The sequence below is a fragment of the Glycine max genome, chromosome 15 (genome assembly GCF_000004515.6).
Source record: "Glycine max cultivar Williams 82 chromosome 15, Glycine_max_v4.0, whole genome shotgun sequence".
Lineage (NCBI taxonomy): Eukaryota > Viridiplantae > Streptophyta > Magnoliopsida > Fabales > Fabaceae > Glycine > Glycine max.
This window is the reverse complement of record NC_038251.2, coordinates 17,149,665-17,174,390: the sequence shown is the minus strand read 5'-3', so window position 1 is coordinate 17,174,390 and position 24,726 is coordinate 17,149,665. Positions and strand designations below refer to the sequence as shown.

The 24,726-nt window shown below is 35.5% G+C and overlaps 1 protein-coding gene and 1 pseudogene across 1 annotated transcript; both read left to right on the top strand.

Annotated features, from left to right (window-relative positions):
- Positions 1-14,105: 14,105 nt before the first annotated feature.
- On the top strand, positions 14,106-14,522 carry LOC102663598 (uncharacterized). The gene has a single exon (XM_006598347.1). The coding sequence runs from the start codon at positions 14,106-14,108 to the stop codon at positions 14,520-14,522; it is 417 nt and encodes a 138-aa protein (XP_006598410.1).
- A 5,166-nt stretch (positions 14,523-19,688) lies between these two features.
- LOC100788543 (protein LAZ1 homolog 2-like) lies at positions 19,689-24,578 on the top strand (annotated as a pseudogene).
- The last annotated feature ends 148 nt before the right edge of the window (positions 24,579-24,726 follow it).

Below are 24,726 nucleotides of genomic sequence, written 5' to 3'. Positions count from 1 at the left end.
AGAAGATGGCTTCCAACTCCCAACAATTCAGTGCAAGAAATGATGCTATTGTTCTTAGAGGAGTCCATGAGGTGGCCACGGATTCATCTTCATCTACTGAAAATAAAAAGCTTGAAGGAAAACTTGATGCCTTGGTCAACCTAGTAACTCAGCTTGTTATGAATCAGAAATCTACACCGGTTGCAAGAGTCAGTGGTCTATGTTCTTCTGCAGATCACCATACAGATCTCTATCCTTCTTTGCAGCAATCTGGAGTCAATGAGCAACCTGAAGCTTATGCTGCAAACATTTATAATAGACCCCCTCAGCAGCAAAACCAACAACAACAGAATAATTATGATCTTTCAAGCAACAGATACAATCCAGGTTGGAGAAATCATCCAAATCTAAGATGGGCAAGTCCTCCACAACAACAACAACCTGTCCCTCCTTTCCAGAATGCTTCTGGTCCAAGCAAGCCATATGCTCCTCCACCAATATAGCAGCAGCAACAACAAAGACAACAAGCAACTGAGGCCCCTCCTCAACCTTCTTTAGAAGAGTTAGTGAGGCAAATGACCATCCAGAATATGCAATTTCAGCAAGAGACAAGAGCCTCCATTCAGAGTTTGACAAATCAGATGGGGCAAATGGCTACTCAGTTGAACCAAGCTCAGTCCCAAAATTCTGACAAATTGCCTTCACAAACTGTGCAGAATCCGAAAAATGTGAGTGCCATCACCTTGAGGTCTGGCAACCAAATTCAAGTGCCTCCACTAGTAGCAGCACCTGCACCTGAACCTATCAAGCTTCATTCTACACCTGAAAAAGAGGATGAGATAGTTTCACAAAAGAGAAAGCTTCTTAACAAAAATTTTCATGCAGGTGGACCTTCTTCTAGTAATTCTGACTTACTGCAGCCTCTTATCCCTCTTCCATTCCCACCTAGAGCAATTCCAAACAAAAAAATGGAAGAAGCGGAAAAGGAGATCTTGGAGCCCTTCAGGAAAGTAGAGGTGAACATACCTCTGCTAGATGCCATCAAGCAGATTCCAAGATATGCCAAGTTTCTAAAGGAGCTGTGCATCCACAAAAGGAAGCTCAAAGGCAATGAAAGGATTAGCATAGGCAGAAATGTGTCAGCATTGATAGGTAAATTTGTTCCTCACATTCCTGAGAAATGTAAGGACCCAGGTACTTTCTGTATACCTTGCATTATTAGGAACAGTAAATTTGAGAATGCCATGCTAGATCTAGAAGCATCAGTTAGTGTCATGCCTCTGTCCATTTTCAATTCTTTATCTCTTGGACCTTTGCAATCTACAGATGTGGTGATTCATTTGGCAAATAGAAGTGTTACTTACCCCACAGGTTTCATAGAGGATGTACTGGTTCGGGTTGGTGAACTTATTTTTCCTGTTGATTTTTATGTTCTTAATATGGAAGAGGGATTTTCCCATGGTTCAATTCCAATTATTTTAGGCAGGCCATTTATGAAAACCGCCCATGGTTCCTATGGAATTTGGTGATATTGTTGTTCATTTTAACATTCTTGATGCCATGAAACATCCATATGAGGATCATTCTATTTTTCGTGCTGAGATAATTGATCAGATTGTTGATGATTATATGCTTGATTTTGATTCTGTTCTTCATGGTAGAAAACATCCATTTTTATCTGATATGCATACTTGTCATTCCTTATGCATTGAATCTGAATCTGAGTTTGAATTTGATCCTATATCTGATTTTTATGTTGAGAATGAATCTGAATTTGAGTCTGGTTCTGATTTTCTGGGTGTTGTACCTCTTTATGTTGATTTTTTAGAGTCAGAATGCACTAACCATGTTGCAGGAAGTACATATACTTCTGACTTGCTTTATGAGGTACAGGCTGAGGAACCTTCTTCTTCCCCTACCCTGGTTCCTCCCACTATTCATCCATCACCCACACCAGAGTTGAAGCCCTTACCAGCAAACCTCAAGTGTGCTTACTTGGAGGACAAGGAAAAATTTTCAGTGATCATCTCTGCCTCCCTTGCTGCTGAGCAAGAGGAGAAGTTGTTGCTAGTGCTCAAGAAGCACAAGAAGGCCATTGTATGGACTTTAGCAGACATTCCTGGTATTAGCCCATCTACCTGCATGCATAGGATACTTTTAGAGGATGGAGCTAAGCCAGTGAGGCAGCCACAGCGGCGACTCAACCCCGTCATTCTAGATGTGGTGAAAAAGGAAGTGACCAAGCTCTTACAAGCTAGAATCATCTACCCCAATTTTGACAGCCAGTGGGTGAGTCCAGTCCAAGTGATTCCTAAGAAGACAGGCCTCACAGTGATCAAGAATGAAAAGGATGAGCATATTCCCACAAGAGTGCAGAACAGCTGGCGAGTCTGCATTGATTATAGGAGGTTGAACCAGGTAACCAGAAAAGATCATTTTCCCCTGCCATTCATTGATCAAATGCTTGAGCGCTTGGCAGGTAAATCTCATTACTGTTTTCTTGATGGTTTTTCTGGTTATTTACAAATTCATATTGCTCTTGAGGATCAAGAAAAGACCACATTCACCTATCCCTTTGGCACTTTTGCCTATAGGAGGATGCCCTTTGGCCTATGCAACGCCCCTGGTACCTTCCAGCGATGTATGCTTAGCATTTTCAGTGATTTTTTAGAGACTTGCATAGAGGTGTTTTTGGATGATTTTACTGTTTATGGATCCTCTTTTGATGCATGTTTGGATAGTCTGGATAGAGTTCTTAATAGATGCATTGAAACTAACCTTGTGCTGAATTTTGAAAAATGTCACTTCATGGTAGAACAAGGTATAGTTTTAGGGCATATCATTTCGAATAGGGGCATAGAGGTAGACCCTGCAAAAATAGATGTTATTTCACAATTGCCTTACCCCTCTTGGGTGCGAGAGGTTCGTTCTTTTCTTGGTCATGCAGGGTTTTATAGGCGCTTTATCAAGAATTTTAGCAAAGTGACCCTTCCACTATCCAATCTGCTGCAAAAGGAGGTGGAGTTTGATTTTGATGACCGATGCAAAGAGGCTTTTGATTGCCTCAAGCGTGCGGTGACTACCACCCCTATCATCTAGACACCTGATTGGACAGCCCCATTTGAGCTAATGTGCGATGCATCCAATTACGCATTGGGGGTTGTCCTTGCTCAAAAGATTGATAAGCTGCCTCGAGTGATCTACTATGCTTTCAGAACTTTGGATGTTGCTTAAGCAAATTACACTACCACAGAGAAGGACCTATTAGCGATAGTTTTTGCTCTTGAGAAATTTCGTTCATATTTACTTGGTGCTCATGTTATTGTTTATACTGACCATGCAGCTCTAAAGTACCTATTGAAGAAGGCTGAATCAAAGCCTAGATTGATCAGGTGGATGCTTTGGCTCCAAGAGTTTGATTTGGAGATCCGTGATCGGAGTGGTGCGCAGAACCTCGAGGCTGACCATCTGAGTAGGATTGAGCGTGTGTCTGAGGACTCACCCATTCGGGATGATTTTCCGGATGACCATTTGTACATTTTGTGAAGTGATGTTAATTATATAAATTCAACTTGAATGAACTTGAATGGATGTGCATAATGTGTGTGATTTTGTGAAGTGATGTTAATTATATAAATTCAACTTTAAGTATTATATGTTTTACATGCTCTAATATTTTATTATATATGAATGTGATAACTCATTCCCGGTGTGTGTTTGTGTTTGGGTTGATTGCCATTTGATCAGGTGAGCCATCACATGATGAATTTCCATGATAGAGCCGGAGAGACTTAGTTTGTGATAGAGACATGCTCTGATAAGTGTGACATTGGGGCATAGGATTTTACTTTGCATGTTATATTTTCCGTAAACAATATAATTGTGTTATGTTTTCTGTTTTTAGTTTTTTTTTATTTATTCATTCAGCATGGACGACCTTGTTTTGAGCCAGGATAACTTTGTTGTTTTTATTCAAACAATTTCTACTATGTTTTCATTAAGTGAATGTGAACCCTTTATCTATTGAAATCAATTTAAAGTCAATGTGTTTTTTTTTTAAAAAAAAATCCGCATGATTTTATTTCCTTTTATTCGTTATTTGTGAGGGTAGAGGGTGTCACATCTTTAATTGAGTCACTTTTTTATTAATAAACCATTTCTTCACTCCTCTGCTTTTTCAACCCAACCCTTATTCCTGTGTGTGTGAGTGACTGACTGAGTTTGTTTATCTCAGCTGATATATATGTCACTTCATTGCTCTATTATAAGCAAAACGACATGATACATTGTCGTATTATGGATGATGGTGGTGCCCATTAGAGTGCACGGTGCAGCCGCGAGGTCGAACCGGAAGGAGTGGGACTTAGTCATAAAGTTACTGACTGAACTGATGGATGCTGACTCGGATGAAGTGGGAACACGATGGGCGATTCTCATGGTTGGTTCAAACGGCTATGGAAACTACAGGCATCAAGTAAGTTAATTTGGTTTTGGTGTTTTTATTTTTTTGGATTGGTTCAAAGACCAAGGTGTCTCCTTTTATTTATTTTCTAAAATTAATGAATTAGTTTTATGTTTTGAGTTGCTCTATGTTTTATATTAATGGTTTGGTTTATGGATTTTGTGATGAATTGAATTAAATTAAAAACAAGCAGATGTGTGCCAAGCGTACCAGTTGCTGATAAAAGGTGGACTAAAAGAAGAGAACATAGTGGTGTTTATGTACAATGACATAGCTTCCAACCAGTCGAATCCTAGACATGGAGTCATCATCAACCACCCAGAGGGAGAATATCTGTATGCTGGTGTTCCTAAGGTGAGTTTTTTTTTTGGTTGATTCTCTAACGTATAATTTAAGCTAACAAAATCAAGTGCTTAAAGGAGGATTTCCTTAGCTGCTAATTAATTAATTCTGCTACCATCGCATGTCATTCTTTCTTATTTTTGGCTACTCTCTTTTGTTTTCTTTTTTGAAAATAAAATGGAGCAACTTGTCTGTTCGAGAACCTACGATTTAGACTTTTTTTTTTATGTTTTTGAAGTAGATTAATTGTATATCAAAGTTAATTTCTCACTGTGACACCCTCTACCCTACACATATATGTACTAATAATAAAAGAAATAATTAAAAAAAATTAAACTTAATTCAAGTTTTTAAAACATATTTAAATACAAGCCTTTCAAGAGGGTAGCAGGCTCACATTCACCTTTCTAACATCATCATAAAACTTTTCTAAATAAATAATAAATTCACTTCGGCTCAAACAAGGCCGTCTGTAAAACCCTATACCCCAATGCCACATCCTATCAGAGCGTTGTGTCCCGGCGTCCTTCAGCACATGGTTCCTTAAAGCAATTCACCTAGTCATCTGCTCCCCCGAACACAAAGTTCAAGATCATCACAGGATCCAAACACAAACAACACACGGGGAGTGAGTTATCACATTCCTAACTAATAGAGAAACAAGACAACTAGATATACATATCATATAAACCAAATAAAACTTAGTTACACGTAATTCACAAAATTCCACTACTTTGTCATTCAAAGTTTACTTTTCAATCATCAATCACATTACACAAGAATCACATGCTCTAATCAAGACATAATAACACATCAATTTCATAATAAACAATTAGCACGCGCATGAAACAGTTATGTTAAGACTCAAGCCTATATACAATGTGGTACCATGTCAGTGAAAAACCACCCTGGAGCGCTTAGGAGTACATAACAAGACACACCAAACAATGGGTTTGTCAGGTCACTCTCACTAAGTAAGATCATAGGGAGACCAGTCAGGGTCACGATGTTTTGCGAGAATGCTCCAACCATATGGGATCAACATAGACTTAAAGGAGCACTCAAACCCGATGACCCCCAAGGCCTACACTCCGAAGAGTCCGTTAGGGCCTCTCCCTCCTGATTCAGGTCCAACCCCTAAAATCATTTTAGCACACAGACGCTGCTAGTGAATTATACAATACCCACGACCTCACGCTCGTGTCTTAACCACGTACAACATATTGCGCTACAATTTAACACTGGTTCCTAAATAGGAACCTACACTTTCTCTTTAACACTGGTTCCTAAATAGGAAACCTACACTTTCTCTTTAACACTATGCATTTACGCTTTTCTCAAGATAACACTGGTCAGGTTATTGTATAATTCATAGCTCACAATATAATTATTGTCACATCAAGCGTCAAACACACACTTATTCACAATCAAATATCATGCCCACAATTTAACATCTCATAATATCACATCAATCATCTCATTTTTTCATGTATATCGCAAATTGACACATTCAACTTTGTACTACTCAATCTTCACTATAATATTATAATACCATTATAATAACTTATTACACCTTATAACTCATGCACATCACACAATAATAATATTTGCATGATACAAAATATATATAGTAAATTAAACTACATTGTTTTTTTTGTCAAATGATTTCTATAACAATTAATTTAATATTACATCAAAAGAAATTACCACTAGACATTAACCTTACAATTTTCTTTAATTTATTATTCTAGTATTACAATAATTATATACACATAACATGTTGATCATCGTCGTAGAAAAATTAGAACAAGATAATAATTTATATAAAATAAGTCATTGAATAATATTATTTAAAATATAATTTTCGTTAATAAAAAGAGCTTAATTTTTCTAAGGGGTTCACACTCAATACAAGAACACATCAATCTCACAGCCATTTCTCATTGGGACATCAACTGATTCATCAAACAAATATAATTCACTGTAATAATCATAAGGATAAAATGAAAATTGCAAAAACACCCCAAAACTCATTCCAATTGATATCTCTAAGGATCCCTACACATGTTCTTACTAATCCTCAATGGTGAATAACTCATCATTTACCTCTGAGCGGACTCACGTGTCTTCAGCCAGCGATAGTAACATCTATAGCGGTTCCTTGAGATTCCTTCAGTTATTCTTCCGACTGCTCCGATAGAATTCCCAAACGTCAGAGAGACGGAGAAGAGATTGAAACCTCCACTTGTACTGTCTTCATGCGATTCATTTTTCTCCCACCACGAATATTATCTCTAAAATCCCAACGGTGGAAGAGTGCGAAATTAAATTTCGAACAACATATCCATATTTCATGAAAATCCAACGGTTAACGAAACCGGGATCGTAGTTTTACCGAGACAGTTTTGGGTTTAAGCGGGAAATTAAAATGCTGCAATGCGAAGGATTTTCCTCTAAGCTCAGATATGATTTTGAATTTCCCAACGGTGAGAATGTTCGAAATTGGGTTGTGAACGTGATACTCAAATTTCACGACGATCCAACGGTGAACGAGTATGAGATCGTCGTTTTTCTGAGACAGGTTTGGTGGGCTGCGGGAAAAAGAAAGGGTGTTGAGAGGAGAAGGGGAAAAACGAAAATGAGGCCAAAAAGAGGCACCTGACTTAACATAATTATTTATACCTAGGGTACTCAGCCTATTATTTGCTCTATATTTATTTATTTATTTATTTTATAAAAACAAACTCTATTTTATTTTCTATCAAACAAATAAATGAAATACCCTTTTTATTTTCTCTCAAATCATTATTTTAATTAATAATTATATCTCCTTATTTATTTATTTATAAAATCTCATCATTTTTCTAAAACTCTATTTATTTATAAATAACAATTCTTTTTAATCTAGATTACAAAAATTGGAATGTTACACTCACAACATCCTTTGAACAAGGATAAAAATAGGAAGAAAATAGAGAGGTATGTGAAATAAAATGGACTATGCAATGGAAAGACAAAACAGTTTGGGATAATTTAGATCATGAGAAAGAGTTGTCATTCCCTTAGCATCTTGTCTCTTGCTGCTACAATTTTTGTTTATAGCTAATGTGCCACCTCTCCCTTGTTCAGATCAATGATGCTAGTTTTTCCTCTTCCCCTTGCTCATCTCAAATTCTATGGGTCCAACCCAGATTGCCTTGTTCTGATTTTACTCCTTTAGAGACTAAAGTGAAAGTTATACCCATTGATTAGAAAATCAAAGGTTGAGACTTGAGAGATTTAAATAGCTACATATTTTATTAAACATTTGTATGCATTTAATCATGATCTGACAATTGATTTTTTTCAATCAAATAACTCATCACTTTACTCTTTAAAGTAGCTCCTTCACTTGGCAACTTCCTTTTGTTCATGACACAACTCTAAAGCCTTCAAATATTTTTTTTGTTTTAGTTTCTCTACCAATTCACTAAATAATTCTTCTTCACTTTTTCATGCCTGTAATACCTGGAGGGGGAGTGCATCTTATGTTTGGTATAATTTCCCTTCTGTCTTGATTTTCTTTGTGCTAGGATTCATTATGGTTATTTACTAAGCTGGACTACTGGTATATGTTGAATGTCTATACTATCACATACTCCAAGTTGCATCTTCTTTTTATATTATTCTGGTCTCTCGGTTTAATAATTATGTTTTGCAGACCTTGATATACTTTTATGAGCCAATAGAACTGGAACAATATCAACTTATTGAAGGAAAAGTGACATTATCACAAAGCCAAGGAAATCATCGGAATCTGAATATTGAACTTGTATATGTGATAATGTCCTTCTACCCTTATTCTTGTTAATGTAATTTTTTTTGCACTCTAACAACATTCCCTAACATTACAGTACACGAGGTCAATCATATGTCAAAGTGTATGTTATGTGAAAGTGTCTGACAACATTCCTTGATGGAGTCTGTTATGGAGCAACTAAGGAAAGTTGCAAGTGGATAAACAGTGACCTATTAGAATTGTGACTTGATATTTTTTTATCACTCAGAAAAAAACTAAGGATAGAGACAAAGAACTAGCTTGTTACGTGATGGTTTCCTTAATCATCTGTCAGTAACAAAGAAAAACGTATCAGCAGGGCCTGGGACAACTTGTAAGATATGACAACCATAGTCCGAGGAGTTGGCTTTCTTTGCTAGGAAATCAGATCATGCATTTCCTCTGTTACTTGATTTATAGAATAGGCAAATATAAACTTCACATTTAATTAAGAAAACCAACCATCATTGAATTATATGGAAATTAACATTAGTTTATATTATATGATTATTTTGGGTAAAAGTAACTAAAAGTTTAAAATTTAGTTGAAAGTTAAAAACTTAGCTAGTAACTAAAAAGTGATAAGCTAGTTTTGTTGAATTAAAAGTAAAGTTTTCTTAGCTAGTTTCTAAATTATTTTTAATAGTTGAAAAATTTAGATTTTCTTTTGATCTAGATATTGAGCTTGATTTTTTATGAAGGCAAACGACCAGTTACACAGATGGTTTGAAGACAACAATGCATTTGAGCGTGCCATTAATGGGGAGTATGTCTATGACCCAATATGAACAAATATCATCCTTAGGATATTGCATTCCATATCTATATATCACATAAGTGTTGTGTCCTTCCTTTTCTGATTTATAGGTGGATTTTATTACCATGTGGGGATGAAGCAGGTCCTACGAAATCTATATGCCTAAGTCAAGATGAGATTAAACCCTGCACAATCGGGTACGCCTTAAGTTGCTCCTACTTACAATGTAGTTACATAATCATATATTTTGATATTGTATCTATTATGCAACACAGTAAAATGAAAAGAAAATTACAAGAACAAAAAAAAATTAAAATTGCAAGAATGAAAAATGTATTTAAATAAAAAATATATATCAAAATAAATTAATTCCTTAAATAGATTTAAGTATTTTGATACTTGAGCTTTGGACTAAGATACCTAATTCCTTAAAACTGATGGAATCCAAAGTTTTGCTTGGAGCGTATGATAACTGCTAAATATGAACTATTTTTTATAATAAAAATATATTGAAAATATCTTTAAAGATATTTATTTAGCAATTATTTTTGGCTTAAATGATATAAATTGATATTTTCTTATCTATGGCTTTTAGATATGAAAAAGAAAGATTAAAATGAAAAAAAGATCTAAAAGATATCAAAAAGATAAACAAGGAAGATTTTTTGCATCAAGTCCAAGTCTACTCCAGCAGCTATAAAAAGGGAGTCAAGTCAAGGAGGAAACACACCAAGTCTCAGAGCCTCCCAGTGCATAAATACATATCATGAGCCTCTCCCTTAGGGGAAACCTTCTTCTTAGCCATTCTCCCCCCTGCTTTGTTTGGCTTGTTACTTGTCATATATCACTCTCTTAGCCTTTGAATTGTAAAGCCTCTCATAGTCATGAGAGGCTAAACCTCCTCAGTTGGGGCCTGACAGCCAAAAACTCTTGTAATGTAACTATTCTTCTTATCTATTAATGCAATTTTAGTTTCTATTGTTCTTTCTTTCTTTTATTGTTATTGTGTGGTTTGGCCATCCATGTATTTGTTTTAGGGATTATTCATCGGGAAGTTGTAATGTCTAAAAGAACTAGGAAAGAACATCTCAACATTACATTGCTAGGCATAGCGTGATTTTGGTGTGCCTCTGCATAACATCTTTTTACTTAATGATGTTTATTATTTTGTCTTTGCAAAGGGATTTGGGAAAGAGAATATATAAATTAGGCTCTTCAGCGTGAGGGATTCGGGTTGAGTATATTAGCAGATGTGAGGTGGAAATTGGAAAAGCATTCAATAGAGAACATCATTAAAATTGCATCAAGGGTAGTTAGGTATGCTAGGTCCCAACATTATCTTATTCTGAACAGGCCCTTAACACAAAAGCCATTATTTAATTTTCTCGTTATTTTCCCTTTTGTTAGACAAGTGGCCTCAGAAATCTTAAGAAGAGAGGGGGATTGAATTAAGATTATGCTAACTATTCCCCCAATTAAAACCTACTCAGATTTTTATGCAAGTTCTAAGTTTCCTTTATAATAAATTACTTAGATGATGAATCAAATGAGCAAATTGAAATGAGACTAATAAACAACAGTCAATATAAGAGATAAAGGGAAGAGAGAATGCAAAATCGGATTTATACTGGTTCAGACACACCCTTGTGCCTACGTTCAGTCCCCAAGCAACCCGCTTGAGAGTTCCACTATCTTTGTAAATTCTTTACAAGTACTGAACCACACAAGGACTTTCCTTCCTTTGTGTTCAAATTTTCCTTACAACAAGAGATTCACAGTCTCTTAAGCCTTTGAACAGAAAGAAGATGAAGAGTAAATGATCGCTCTAGAAAGAGACAGATATTACAATTGAGGCTCTCAAATCCTTATGAAAATCACAAGTGTTTGGCCAAGGAATATTAAATTATAAAAGATTTTTGTTTGAGAGGATTATGCATTTTGTGAACAGGGAAAAACTCTTTTGAAAATCCGTGCTCAAGTTACCTATTTACATGCCTTTGATGACCATTCAAAAATCCAATGAAAAGATGTGACTGTTGGCAAATTTTCTGAAAACTTCTCACTGGTAATCGATTACCATATTGGTGTAATCGATTACACAATTATCTTTCTTGAAAAGTTGTGTCTCTTCATTTAAAATTTGAATTTCCAACGTTCAAAGCCACTGGTAATCGATTACATGTTTTGTGTAATCGATTACAAGGTTTTTCAAAATATTTTTGAACGTTATAAGCACTGGTAATTGATTACAAATTCATGGTAATCGATTACACCTTTGAAAAACCATTTTCAGAAATGTTGGGCTTCTGGTAATCGATTACAGCCTTCTGGTAATCGATTACCAGAGAGTAACAAGCTTGGAAATATTTAAGATAAAAAATCTCTTGGCCAATCATTTGTGCTTTTCAAAATCTTTTCTAATAGTCTATCTTAAAACCTATCTTAATTCTTTTCTTGAGACCTTTGCCTTTGCTTGAAATCTTGCTTTCTTCATTCTTGAATGATCTTTATAATTCCTTGGCATCATCAAAATAACTCTTGAAGCTTTGCTTCTACACCTTTTACCTTCTCTACTTCAAATTTCATCTTATTTTATCTTTTATTCATCTTATCTTTTATTTTTCTTATCTTATCTTTCTTTATCTTCTATCTTCTTTCATCTTTATCATCTTTTAATATTTCATCTTTTTATCTTCTATTTTTATCTTTAAATATTTATCTTTTCTTCTAAATCTTTTTCTTATCTCCTATCTATTATTTCCTTATCTCTTGCTTTTAAATTGAATTTGCATCAATCTAAATACAACCAAAGTCTCTGTGGATTCGACACTCGGACTTTTGAGTACTTTACTACTTGCCACAAATTGGTACACTTGCCAATCGGTTAACAAGTTTTTGGCGCTGTTGCCGGGGAGTTTGTTTTTCATATTTAGTTGTTACTTATCCTAATCTGAAAAGCAATTTTTAATTTTGTTCTATTTTATTTTCTCTTTTGTGATAACCTGCACGGTAGTGCTCTCTTTTCTTGTATGTGAGGTACATTCGCAAGGGCCCTTGTTCCCTTGGACCTAGAGATTGAAGCAACTTGCAGAAAAAACAATGCTGCAAGGAAAAGGAGGGAACAACTAGAAGTACAAAGCAATCAAGAAGAGGGAGGACTTTCACCATCTGAACGATCCTCTCCCAGTCCACACTCAGTCTTTGAGGAATGCATCATGGCAAAAGACTGTCAGAGAATGACGCTAGAGGACTACTCTAGCTCCTCCATACCGCTGTACTTCACCTACATAGCCAGGCCAGAGGTGCAGGCGACCAACATCTCATACCCACATTCCCTCATCCAGCTGATTTAGGGGAATCTATTCCATGGACTACCAAGCGAAGATCCGTATGCACATCTGGCCGCATATATCGAGATCTGCAACATGGTAAAGATAGTGGAAGTACCTGAAGATGTCATCCGCCTCAACTTATTTTCTTTCTCTTTGGCTGGTGAAGCAAAAAGATGGCTTCACTCGTTCAATGGGAATAGCCTGCGAACATGGGACGAGGTGGTGGAGAAGTTCCTAAAGAAATACTTCCTGGAATACAAGATCACAGATAGTAAGGTGGAAATCGCATCCTTCCACCAACACCCTGATGAATCATTGAATGAAGCACTTGACCACTTCCAGGGGTTACTCCGGAAGACTCCTACACATGGGTTCAACGAGCCAGTTCAGCTAAACACTTTTATTGATGGCCTGCAATCTTAGTCCAAGCAACTCCTTGATGCCTTAGCCGGTGGGAAGATCAAGTTGAAGACCCCAGAAGAAGCCATGGAGCTGATAGAGAATATGGCAGCCAACGATCATGCCATTCTCTGTGATCGAGCCCACATACCTACAAAGAAAAGCCTTCTTGAGCTCACTCCTCAAGATGAAATGTTGGCTCAAAATAAGCTTATGGCCAAAACCTTGGAGACCTTCACAGCGACTCTGAGTAATCTTCCTCAACAACTAAATGCAGTGCAACCTCCATCAGTTTCACACAATGGAGGATGCGACATTCATGGAGGTGCTCATGAGTCAGGCTCATGCATGGTTCAAAACACATCTAACGAGGTCAACTACATAGGAAATCAGAATCACCAGGGATTCCAGCAAAGCAGACCACCAAGCTTCTATCAAAGAAGTAACTTTTCACAAAGCCAAGGATGGAGATCTCATCAAGGGAATAATATCAACCAAGGGGGGCCATCCTTTCAGCATCCCAGCTAAGAGCCAAGTCATCAAGAGAAACATACTAACTTAGAAGAGTTGCTGATACAGTTCATGCAGAAGACTGAGTCACATGAGAAAAGCACTGATGCAGCAATTAGAAATTTGGAAGTTCAAATGGGCCAATTAGCTCAAGAGATAGCTGAAAGGCCTACTAGAACTTTCGAGGCCAACACTGAGAAGAATCCAAAGGAGGAATGCAAGACAGTTGTCACTAGAAGCCAGAGACAAAAGAATGAAGAAACTGACAAAGTGTTGCAGGATGCAGACAAAGAAGAGGGTGCTGAAGAGGAGGAGAAAACCCCACCACAAAATACCAAGATGCACCCATACCAAGAAGCCAAGAGAGAGGAACCACCGATTGTGATAAAAGAGGCACCGTATCCTCTAGTGCCAACAAAGAAGGATAAAGAACATTACTTCAGGTGGTTTCTTGACATATTCAAAAGGCTAGAGATTACTATTCCTTTTGGAGAGGCCTTATAGCAGATGTTGTTATACTCAAAGTTCTTAAAGTACCTCCTTACTAAAAAGGGAAAGTACATCAACAACGAGACCATTATCGTAGGAGGAAACTGTAGTGTAGTGGTTCAGAAGTTTCCTCCTAAGTTCAAAGACCCAGGAAGCGTCACCATCCCTTGCTCTATTGGAGATATATCGGTAGGAAAGGCTTTCATTGATTTAGGAGCAAGTATCAATTTAATGTCGCTTTCCGTGTGCAAGAGAATAGGGAACCCAAAAATTGACCCCACTAGGATGATACTCCAGCTGGCAGATCGCTCCATCACCAGACCATTTGGAGTAGTGGAAGACGTCCTGGTCAAAGTCTGCCACTTCACTTTTTCGGTGGACTTTGTAATCATGGACATTGAAAAAGACGCTGAGATCCCTTTGATTTTGGGTTAGCCATTCATGGTGACTGCAAATTACGTTGTGGACATGGGAAATGATAACTTGGAGATGAGTGTGGAAGACCAGAAAGCCACCTTCAACTTGTTTAAGGGAAGTAAGCATACCAGTGATAGCAATACTTGTTTTAAGGTGGAGGAAATTGAGCAAAAAGCTAACCTCGTTGGGGGGGCACCTAAATTCTTTGTTCGTAGAAGAAGATGAAGTCAAACCAATAGTGAATCATAAAGACTCTTCTAGTATCTTTCTAGGGCCAAAACACACCAAGACCCAAGCTACTCCAGACATTCCACCAACTCCTCCACCAGCGGTTCCTCCGCCAGTTATCTCTCCTCCACCTACCGGCCAAACTTCTATGCCTTTTTCTCAGCCGGAACAACTTCTCTCTATGTTGCATAGCCTCCACCATAGCTAGTACTTACTAATGCAGAACCTCCACGCTCTCTCCCTCCAGCAGCCGGTGATGACACCAGAGGCATTCCTAGCCCAGGTTGCTTGGCCAGGAGGCCAATGTCCTTCTGTTAGGAAGGGTGACACCTTTGGTGTAGCTAAGGATGATTATGTTGCGGACATCAGAGATGCTCACAGAGCTTGGGATCCAGGACCTACACAGGATTGAGGGCCCAATACTTTTACCAGGATTAATTTTTTCCTTTCTTTTCTTTATTTTTATTGTCTTTAATATTTATTTCCTTGTTGGTTGTTTGTTTTTCTTTATTTTAATTTCTGCAGTTTGTTTTTATTTAATTTCAGCAGTTTAATTCAAGTAGTTTAATTTCAATCATGAATAAAAAAATTTGCATGATAGAGATAGAGGAAATTAGTAATGGGTTGTGACTTGTTTTGGATAAATTGATGCATGAGATAATGATGAGATAATTGTGAAAATTCTTATTCTTATGCAAGCAGGCATTATTGTGAGTGATGAAGTATGAATCGAAAACACAAAAGTGAAGAGGTTAGCATGGTTGAACGGAAATCATGATATGGTAAGCCAAGTACTTCATAAATGTCTGGTGAGTTGTGCGAACCTTTGATTATGAGAGAATGATTGTTCTTAATTCCCTGATTTTGCATGATTCTTAGATTGTTTGAGTACATACAGAATGTGGAAAGGATCAAGGGCTTGTTTGTATTAAATTATTCAGCCACTTAGCCAAATAGCCAACCTGTTATTTGAATGAATCCCTTGCACCCCGTTGAGCCTAATGCAATAAATTGTTTTTGAAACCTGAGCCTAATGAAATTAATGACCACCTTATCTTAGGTTGTAGGAGAGCATGGGTCAAGGCAAATTTACCCTTAATTTGGGGGAGTTGAAATTTTGGTTGGGTGAAAAATTTTATTTCAAGAACATCACCAACAGCACACACACAAAGATAAAATATGATAAGTTGCTACAGTACCAGTTCAATTTCTATTGTAAAAAAAAAAAAGAAAAAAAACATTGAAAAACAATGTGTTTCAAATAAAGAGCTGATAGCAACCTAAGTTCCAAATTTGTGTGCTGTTATGAATAGTAGAAAAGTTGGGGCTATAAAATATAAAGCCACAGGTTATCTAGAAATATGAGGTAGGTGCTCTCTTAGAACCTAATTTTGAATCCAAAGAAAAACCATGAGTTCCTTGTTAGCTTGACCACGTTACAAGCCCAAAAAGTCCTTAGTGATCCACAATATGTGTGTATGATTACATTAACTGAGATGAAGTACAAAGTTGGGAATATTAAATTCAGTCATTAGATTGAAAACACTTTTAGCCGAGACACTTGTGCGATGAGGGAAACACTAGCCTTGTGAGGAATGAAGTGTGGTAAGTCTTCCTTGATGAAGTCTTTACTTGCTAACCTTTTTCATCTCCGTGTGTATTCCTTCATACATCTATCTCAAGATCAAGACAAATGCAAGCTCAGGATCAGTCAGTGAAAGGTTTGAAAAGGTTTCGCAGTTATCTCATGTGTTGATACATTCAGAACTTGTCTTTTGCTTGAGGACAAACAAAGTTTTTAATTTGGGGGATTTTGATAACTCCTAAGTATGAGATATTTTTAATAATAAAAATATATTGAAAATATCTTTAAAGATATTTATTTAGCAATTATTTTTGGCTTAAAGATATGAGTTGATATTTTTCTTATCTATGGCTTGCAGATGGGAAAAGGAAAGATTAAAATGAGAAAAAGATCCACAAGATATCAAAAAGATAAATAAGGAAGATTTTTTGCATCAAGTCTAAGTCCACTCCAGTAGCTATAAAAAGGGAGTCAAGTCAAGGAGAAAACACACCGAGTCTCAGAGCCTCCCAGTGCATAAATACATATCCTGAGCCTCTCCCTTGGGGGAAACCTTCTTCTTAGCCATTCTCCCCCCTGTTTTGGCTTGTTACTTGTCATCTATCACTCCCTTAGCCTTTGAATTGTAAAGCCTCTCATAGTCATGAGAGGCTAAACCCCCTCAGTTGGGGCCTGGTAGCCAAAAGCTCTTGTAATGTAACTGCTCTTCTTATCTATTAATGCAATTTCAGTTTCTATTGTTCTTTCTTACTTTTATTGTTATTGTGTGGTTTGGCCATCCATGCATCTATTTTAGGGATTATTCATTGGGAAGTGGTAATGTCTAAAAGGACTGGGAAAGAACATCTCAACATTACATTGCTAGGGATAGGGTGATTTTGGTGTGCCTCTGCATAGCATCTTTTAACTTAATGTCGTTTATTATTTTGTCTTTGTAAAGGGATTTGGGAGAGAGAATATATAAATTAGGCTCTTCAGCGTGAGGGATCCGGGTTGAGTATATTAGCAGATGTGAGGGATCCGGGTTGAGTATATTAGCAGGTGTGAGGTGGAAATTGGGAAAGCATTCAATAGAGAACATCATTGAAATTGTATCAAGGTAGTTAGGCATGCTAGGTCCCAACATTATCTTATTCTGAGCAGACCCTTAACACAAAAGACATTGTTTAATTTTCTCTTTATTTTCCCTTTTACCTTCTCAACTTCAAATTTCATCTTATCTTATCTTATCTTTTATTTTTACCTTATCTTTCTTTATCTTCTATCTTCTTTCATCTTTATCATCTTTTAATATTTTATCTTTTCTATCTTCTATTTTTATCATTAAATATTTATCTTTTCTTCTGAATCTTTTTCTTATCTCCTATCTATTATTTCCTTATCTCTTGCTTTTAAATTGGATTTGCATCAATCTAAATACAACCATAGTCCACTTTATTACTTGTCACAAATTGGTACACTTGCCAATCAGTTAAAAGCGTAGTTAAGGGAAATATTGTTACAAAACTATATAGAGGTATGATCATAGACAAAGGTCAACTCTTGCTTGATATGGTACCTAGTTAGTAGTAATGCATTGCGTCAATATATATAGATGAATAGCTATTCATGTATATTAATATGATACACATGCATTACAGTGTATCTTGTCCAACTTTGCAGTGGTATATATGAAAAATAATAGTCAACATTAATGATATTTGTATATTATTTTTTAATTATATTTTCAACTAATAAAGAAGAATAAAATACAATTTAACATTTTTTTACCACGTAATATATTAAATGAAAGATAATTCAATAATATGAAGGTAAAATAGTTAACACATTAATAATATAAAATAATTTTATAGTTATTTTATAAGTTATCATGATAAATTTATTAATTTTTTATATTAATTAGGTAATTCAAAAATCATACATAATATAGCACTACGTCTAAGAACATCTTATTTTTTACTAATAATATTTATGTTTGGATGAGTATTTGTAAAATTGATTTTAATTAAAATTGATTTTAAAGTAAAATAATTTATATTTAGATGCTTTTAAACTAAAAAAAATTGCTATAAAAATTAATATAAAGTTTTTTAACTCAAAACAAAAATTATTTCCTATTGCTTTTAGTGCACGTGAGTGAAGTTCCACCTAGAAGGAAATTACAAATTATAACTTCTACCTTGTTTATTTATATTTGATACAATTTTATTAGATAACATGCATACATAATTATAACTACATTGTTTAAGACTTTCTATTATGCTTGTTTTAGGGGGCAATATTTTTTGTTCCTTTTTTTCTGTATATATTAGCATGCAGAGTATATGAAATAACATGTGGTTAGAATAGAAATTTGAGATTGATGGTAAAAAATGTATATGAGATTTTTATTTTTTTTAAAAGGAAACACATTCTAAGACGGCTCTCTGAAAAACCGTCTTAGAATATTTACATTCTAAGTCGGTTTTTTTGATAAAACCGTCTTAGAATCCTTAAAATATTTTTTTTCTAAGACAGTTTTTCAGATAACCTTCTTAGAATGTGTGTCTTAGAATTCTTAATATATTTCATTTAAAAAAAAATACATTCTAAGACGATTTTCTAAGATGGTTTTTAACAAAAAACCGTATTAAATATGTATCATTCTAAGACGATTTTTAGTTAAGAACCGTTTTAGAATGATATTTTTTTAAGACGATTTTCTGTGAAACCGTCATTGAAGACTTTCTATGATGTTGGCTACGACGACGGTTAATAACCATCATAGAATGCCCAAATCAACCGACGTAGAAACTGTTTTTTTGTAGTACTGATGGTTGTTACTTGTTTTGTTGCACTTGCAACATTTTGTGAAGAGGTTTCGAGTTTGTCTTTAGTGTAGTTTCTTTTTCTGACTTGTTTAGCTTCATGGATTCCCTTCTTTATGTGGTAGTTGATTCTTTGTTCGTGTTTTTTTATTGTGTTAATTGAACTCCATTTGTTACCCTTAGAGCATGAACTTCAAATTTGTTCATTTTATATCAGCAAAGTATAAATGTAAAATATTCCTTTTGTATAATATTGTCCCCTTAACAACATGCTAGAAAGTGTAGGCACGTGTGTTTCCGTAGCACAATGGTATGGTATTGATAAATAATATTCATGAAGTGACATCGAATTAATTCTAATAAACATAAACGATGGAAGCATTTTAACCTTTGAATGGTTGTTATTATCAAATTGAACCTTACTCATCTATCTTGTATTCATGAATGCTGCATTTTGCATGCTTTGGTTTGATTATGATCATTCACACCAATAGGATAATTTGCCATACATGCATCTTGACTTGCAAAAATTTTGAAGTGTTTGGAGAGTAAGATGCATGAGGAATGGCATCAAATCACTTCTCAAACTTTGAAGGAACAAACAAAAACCTTCGCCCACCTGCTCTCATAATTGTGGGGTGTTCCATGCTTGTAGCTTTAGTGATCTCCATTCTTCTCATTCTGCAACATCTTTGATCATATACCAATCCTGTAGTGAGTTATTTTTCTCATACCTATTGAATCACGGAAGTTGCTTCTTCTTTTTTTTCCTTGGCCTTTTTATATGCCATGAGGTGTTGTTATTGAGTTCTATGGTTCTTGGTCATTGAAGTTTTATTCAATGAAATAGCTATTGAATCACTGAAGTTGCTGTTTTTTTTTTCCTTGGCCTTTTTATATGCCATGAGGTGTTAGTGAGTTCTATGGTTCTTGGTCATTGGAATTATACTCAATGAAGCTAGTGTTTCAAAATGTAGTGCCTTCAATTATCACTTCTTGTCTGAGAAGAAAAAAAAGAGAGGAGAAAATAACACGTTATACACTTTGACACATTCAAGTTGCAAATTCTAGCTTGAATAAAATCCTTAAGTAGCTAGGAACAGCTTCGGCTAAACCGAAATTGGTTTACATTCAGGAGCAGAAGTGGATTGTTGTCGTTATTTCAATGGTCCCTATCTATGCTACCAAGTCCGTAAGATTCTATTACTCTAAAACATATTCCTGACTTCTTTTTGACATGGTTGGGTTAGTTATTTGAAGGAACAACTACATCTAGTCTTGAATTGTTTTAATGTTGTATTAGGATACAAGCAATGGGTAATATGATAGGCCTTTCCAGTTGTCCTAGAGTTTTTTCCCCCTCGGGTATTATGGTAAAGGGATCATGGAATTTACCAAATTGTCGTTTCCCTAGGCTAGTAGAATTTGGTTTTTAACCAAATTTAATGGCGTTATGTGATCCATATAGCTTATGTCACCTAATGGAATACGATATTGTTATTGTTGTCTATTTTGTACAGTAAGGGTGTTCTTTGGCCAGTTTTTGCATCAACCATGACTAAGTCCCTTAGTAGGCAGTTTTAAGGGTGCACTGCTTCAGCTTGACATATTTACTAGGCAACTTTAGGGAATTAATTAAATGTAATTTTACTCACACTTGCATACCTATTAAATTATATCACCTATGATTAACCAACTAGTAATCCTGTTAACCTTACTAGTTTCATTAATTCTATATAAAAAAAAACTAAAAGATCATAAATGAGGTCATTCATATGGGAATATAATTTCTTTTATAGGAAAATGGTTATGCATTGACAATGTAAAATTTTTTTACACTGGCATCCAATCGCAATCCACCATGTATGGTAAGATTGTTGACTTTTAAGATAATCACTTTAAAAGTCATATCTACGGTGACTTGTGATTGGATCGCAGGGTAAAATTACGTTTAAGATAGGTGTCAATTCATTACTACAATCCCTTAAGATCACTGATAAGGTTGTTTGCACAGCTCACTACAACATGATAATTACTTTTAAGTTTGGTTATAACTTGTTTGTGTAGCTTGTTCAGGCTTAATTATTACTGTAATGCCTCCATAAAAAAGAGTCCCTTTAAGAAACTAGATAGTCAGCCCCCCCCCCCCCCCCCCCCCTTGATTTTTCCTTATCTTAGGGACAACACAATTGTAGAAAAAGCTTATCAATTGCTGACATTGAGATTGAGGGACAACATATTAGAAGAATTGAAACAAGATTTATAGAAGGACCAACTCAAAATGAAGGAACAAGCAAATAAAGATAGAAGGGAAGTTGAATTTGATGTCAATGATATACTGTATTAAGCTCAACCCTATTAATTGAGGTCCTTCAATAAAAGGTTTTATGGGCTATTCAAGAAATATTTTGGACAGAATAGGCTTAGTGGCTTATATAGGTTCCAATTAACAAAAACCTCAAGGTTGCATCCTATTGTCCATGTTTCACAGCTTAAGAAAGCCCTCCTAGCTAGGCAATTCCACCATTCCTAGCCGAAGATTGAGAGTTTGTAGTGGAACTTGAGGTAGTGTTGGCAGAGAGGAAATAGTCAAAAGTGTTATGAAGTCTCACATCGCTTGCCTCAACTATCAGGGTGCAACTTATATATCTATTGAGAAATTTCACTTAATTCCAATTGGTTTTAAGATGAAATCTAACCTATAGGTCTATGGAGGTTATTTTCAAATAGGCTCACTCCAAGAATTCCACTTTGAGGACATGGTGCAGCTCGAGGAGAAGGCCATTCATCTATTTCATTTCTCAGTTATATGTCAGCAGTGAAATTCTCTTGTAATCAGATTCTTCAAGAATTATGAACTTTCTTCACTAGAAAAAAAGGAGGGGGAAAAGTTTAGGAAACCACCTACATTGCAAACTTTAAGCTCATGGTTTACTTCTGTGCCATGAAATTGCATGTTAAATGACACTGGTGCGTGTTCACATCTTTTCAATCCGAGTTACATCTCCCTTGTTAAACTGAGTGAAAAGCATATTTCATGCTGATGTCTTGATCAAATTTCTATATCTAAAGAGTTATAAAGTAGTGACACAACATCAACGTAACTCAGCTTTTGTTTTCTCTCTCCTTGTCATTCCAGATTATTTCTTTGTGGAATCCTAGATTATCTCTAGCATGTGACATTTTAAGAAACTACTATGAAGCCTTTGCTCTGTATTCTTTTGGCAGATTCCTGATTGCTTGTCTTGGTAAGTTACTCGCAGTAACCTCAATGTATTAAGAATACAGCTAGGGATGCATTAATATCATGCATATCTAGTATTCTTCTCAGCTAAAATTGGCTATTTGTCAAATCCAGGAAGTAAAAATAGAAATTACATGTGTTATACATGCTACTGAAAACCATTCATGAAGGTATTGGTCCTGTGGCACTGGGAATAAAAAGGTTTTTAGAAACACTTCTGCTTCTCAAATCAATAACTTATATATTTGATGTTAAACTAACTTCTATGCTATCCTATCACCCCAAACCCCTAGTAAAAATATGTTGTGTTAATGTTACTTCAGACACCTAATATTTTAAATTTCTATAGCATTTTTTGGCTCATATTCTCTCTTCATTTTACTGGGCATGCAATCCTGTTTTAGAGAAGACCACACCTCGTGATACTAAATGACATATCTATGAAAATATTTCACTTAACTCTAATTTTTCAAATACAATCTGCAAGGTGGTGAAGGAAAGGTTGTAGAAGTACTTGAAGATGAATCTGCATAACAACTTAGTAAATCCTTGTTGGATGGTTCAGATGAGAATCACGGCATAGAAAATAGATCTTTTGCAACTTCTTTTGGCATCCATACAAGCTTGGAAAATATCTTCTCATAACAGAAAAATTTGGTCTTGTTCAATATGTAAGTCACTGAAGTTTCCCAAAATATGAGTTCATTTTAGCTCTAAACCGACTCTAATGTCACTATGATATAGAGCAGATGATCCTGAAGACAGTTTATGCATTGTTAGCATTTATATTGGAATTGGCTGGTGTTTATGGCGATGGGGAATTCAAGTGGTACTACGGGTATGTTTTTCATACAAAGGTGGAATCCAAAATTTGGTATATCATTGTCTCACATCATAAACTAATATATCCCTCGAATGTTTTGACCATGCATTTTTCTTTTCTGTGAAATTGTACACACTGATTAATATTAAGCAAAGGCATCTCAACTTAGTTCAATAATAAACATGGTCTTCCACATTTTGCAGGTATCCATATATAGCAGTGGTATTGAACTTCAGCCAGATGTGGGCATTATACTACCTTGTTCAGTTCTATAATGTTACTCATGAGAGACTTCAACCAATAAAGCCACTTGCAAAGTTCATCAGCTTCAAGGCTATTGTGTTTGCTACTTGGTGGCAAGGTGTAGGTATTGCGGTATTGTGTACATTTGGAGTGCTACCCAATGAAGGAAAATTCCAAACTGGATTGCAAGATTTCTTAATTTCAATAGAGGTAGTTCGTCTATATACTATATAGTATTGTGGTCTTTTTCATAACCCCCTTTAAGATATAACAAAGACATTAAGAAACTAAATTTGATGGGTATTTTTCTGTTTATCTAACATAAGGGATTGTGATCCATTTTGTTAGCTCTTTGAACTTTGCAAGGTTTATCTCCATTTTTTGTGTGCAATCCTGGGAAAATGGGATGAGTGAATGAAAAATCAGGGTTGATTCTTTTCAATATATTTATTTTAGGGTGAAAGGTTTAAGCTTCCATGTACTGAAGTGATATTTGGGTTACTTAATTCTGCGAACCATCCTAATCAAATTTCTTTTACTTTTCATAAATTAGTCCTAAATGAACACAACTTAAAATATTTTCAATTTCATTTCTTATCCAAGACTACTTTCATGTCCATGGCAATGCAGATGGCCATTGCAGCTGTTGCTCATGTGTTTGTATTTTCTGCAAAACCATATCATTTTCTTCCTCCTGCTGCATATGGAAAAATCACAAAGGAAACAATAGGAGCAGCCTTGGAGATAGATGAAGGGAGCAAGTAGAAATCAGTTGTGCTTAAAGAGACAACAACTCAAGTTGAGGCTCCAACAACTACCGTCATAGAGAGCGTCCAGGATATTGTTGTCGAAGGTGGTCAACGAGTAAGTTCATTGCATAATAAAAACAAAAATTGTATTAATTATCATATCACTGTTAACCCCATCCTATCCATCATGCTTAATGAGGATCATTAATTTTGTATATCAACAAAAAAATCAGGTTGTCAAGGATGTTGTACTCACAATAAATCAAGCAATAGGGCCAGTGGAAAAGGGAGTGACGAAAATTCAACAAACCTTCCATCACAAAATGGTGGTTTCATCATCATCATCAGAAGAAGAATCAGATATACAAATTGAGAAAGATGTCACTAAATCTTAGCGGTAAAGGAAATGAAATTGCAATGGTTTACCTCACAAATGTTAGTACTTGCTAGAATAGATAGTATAAATATTATTTGTAACTAACAAAAGGATTAAATGACAATAGATTTCCTTTCAATTTGTTTATTTTAAACAATGAAAATCCC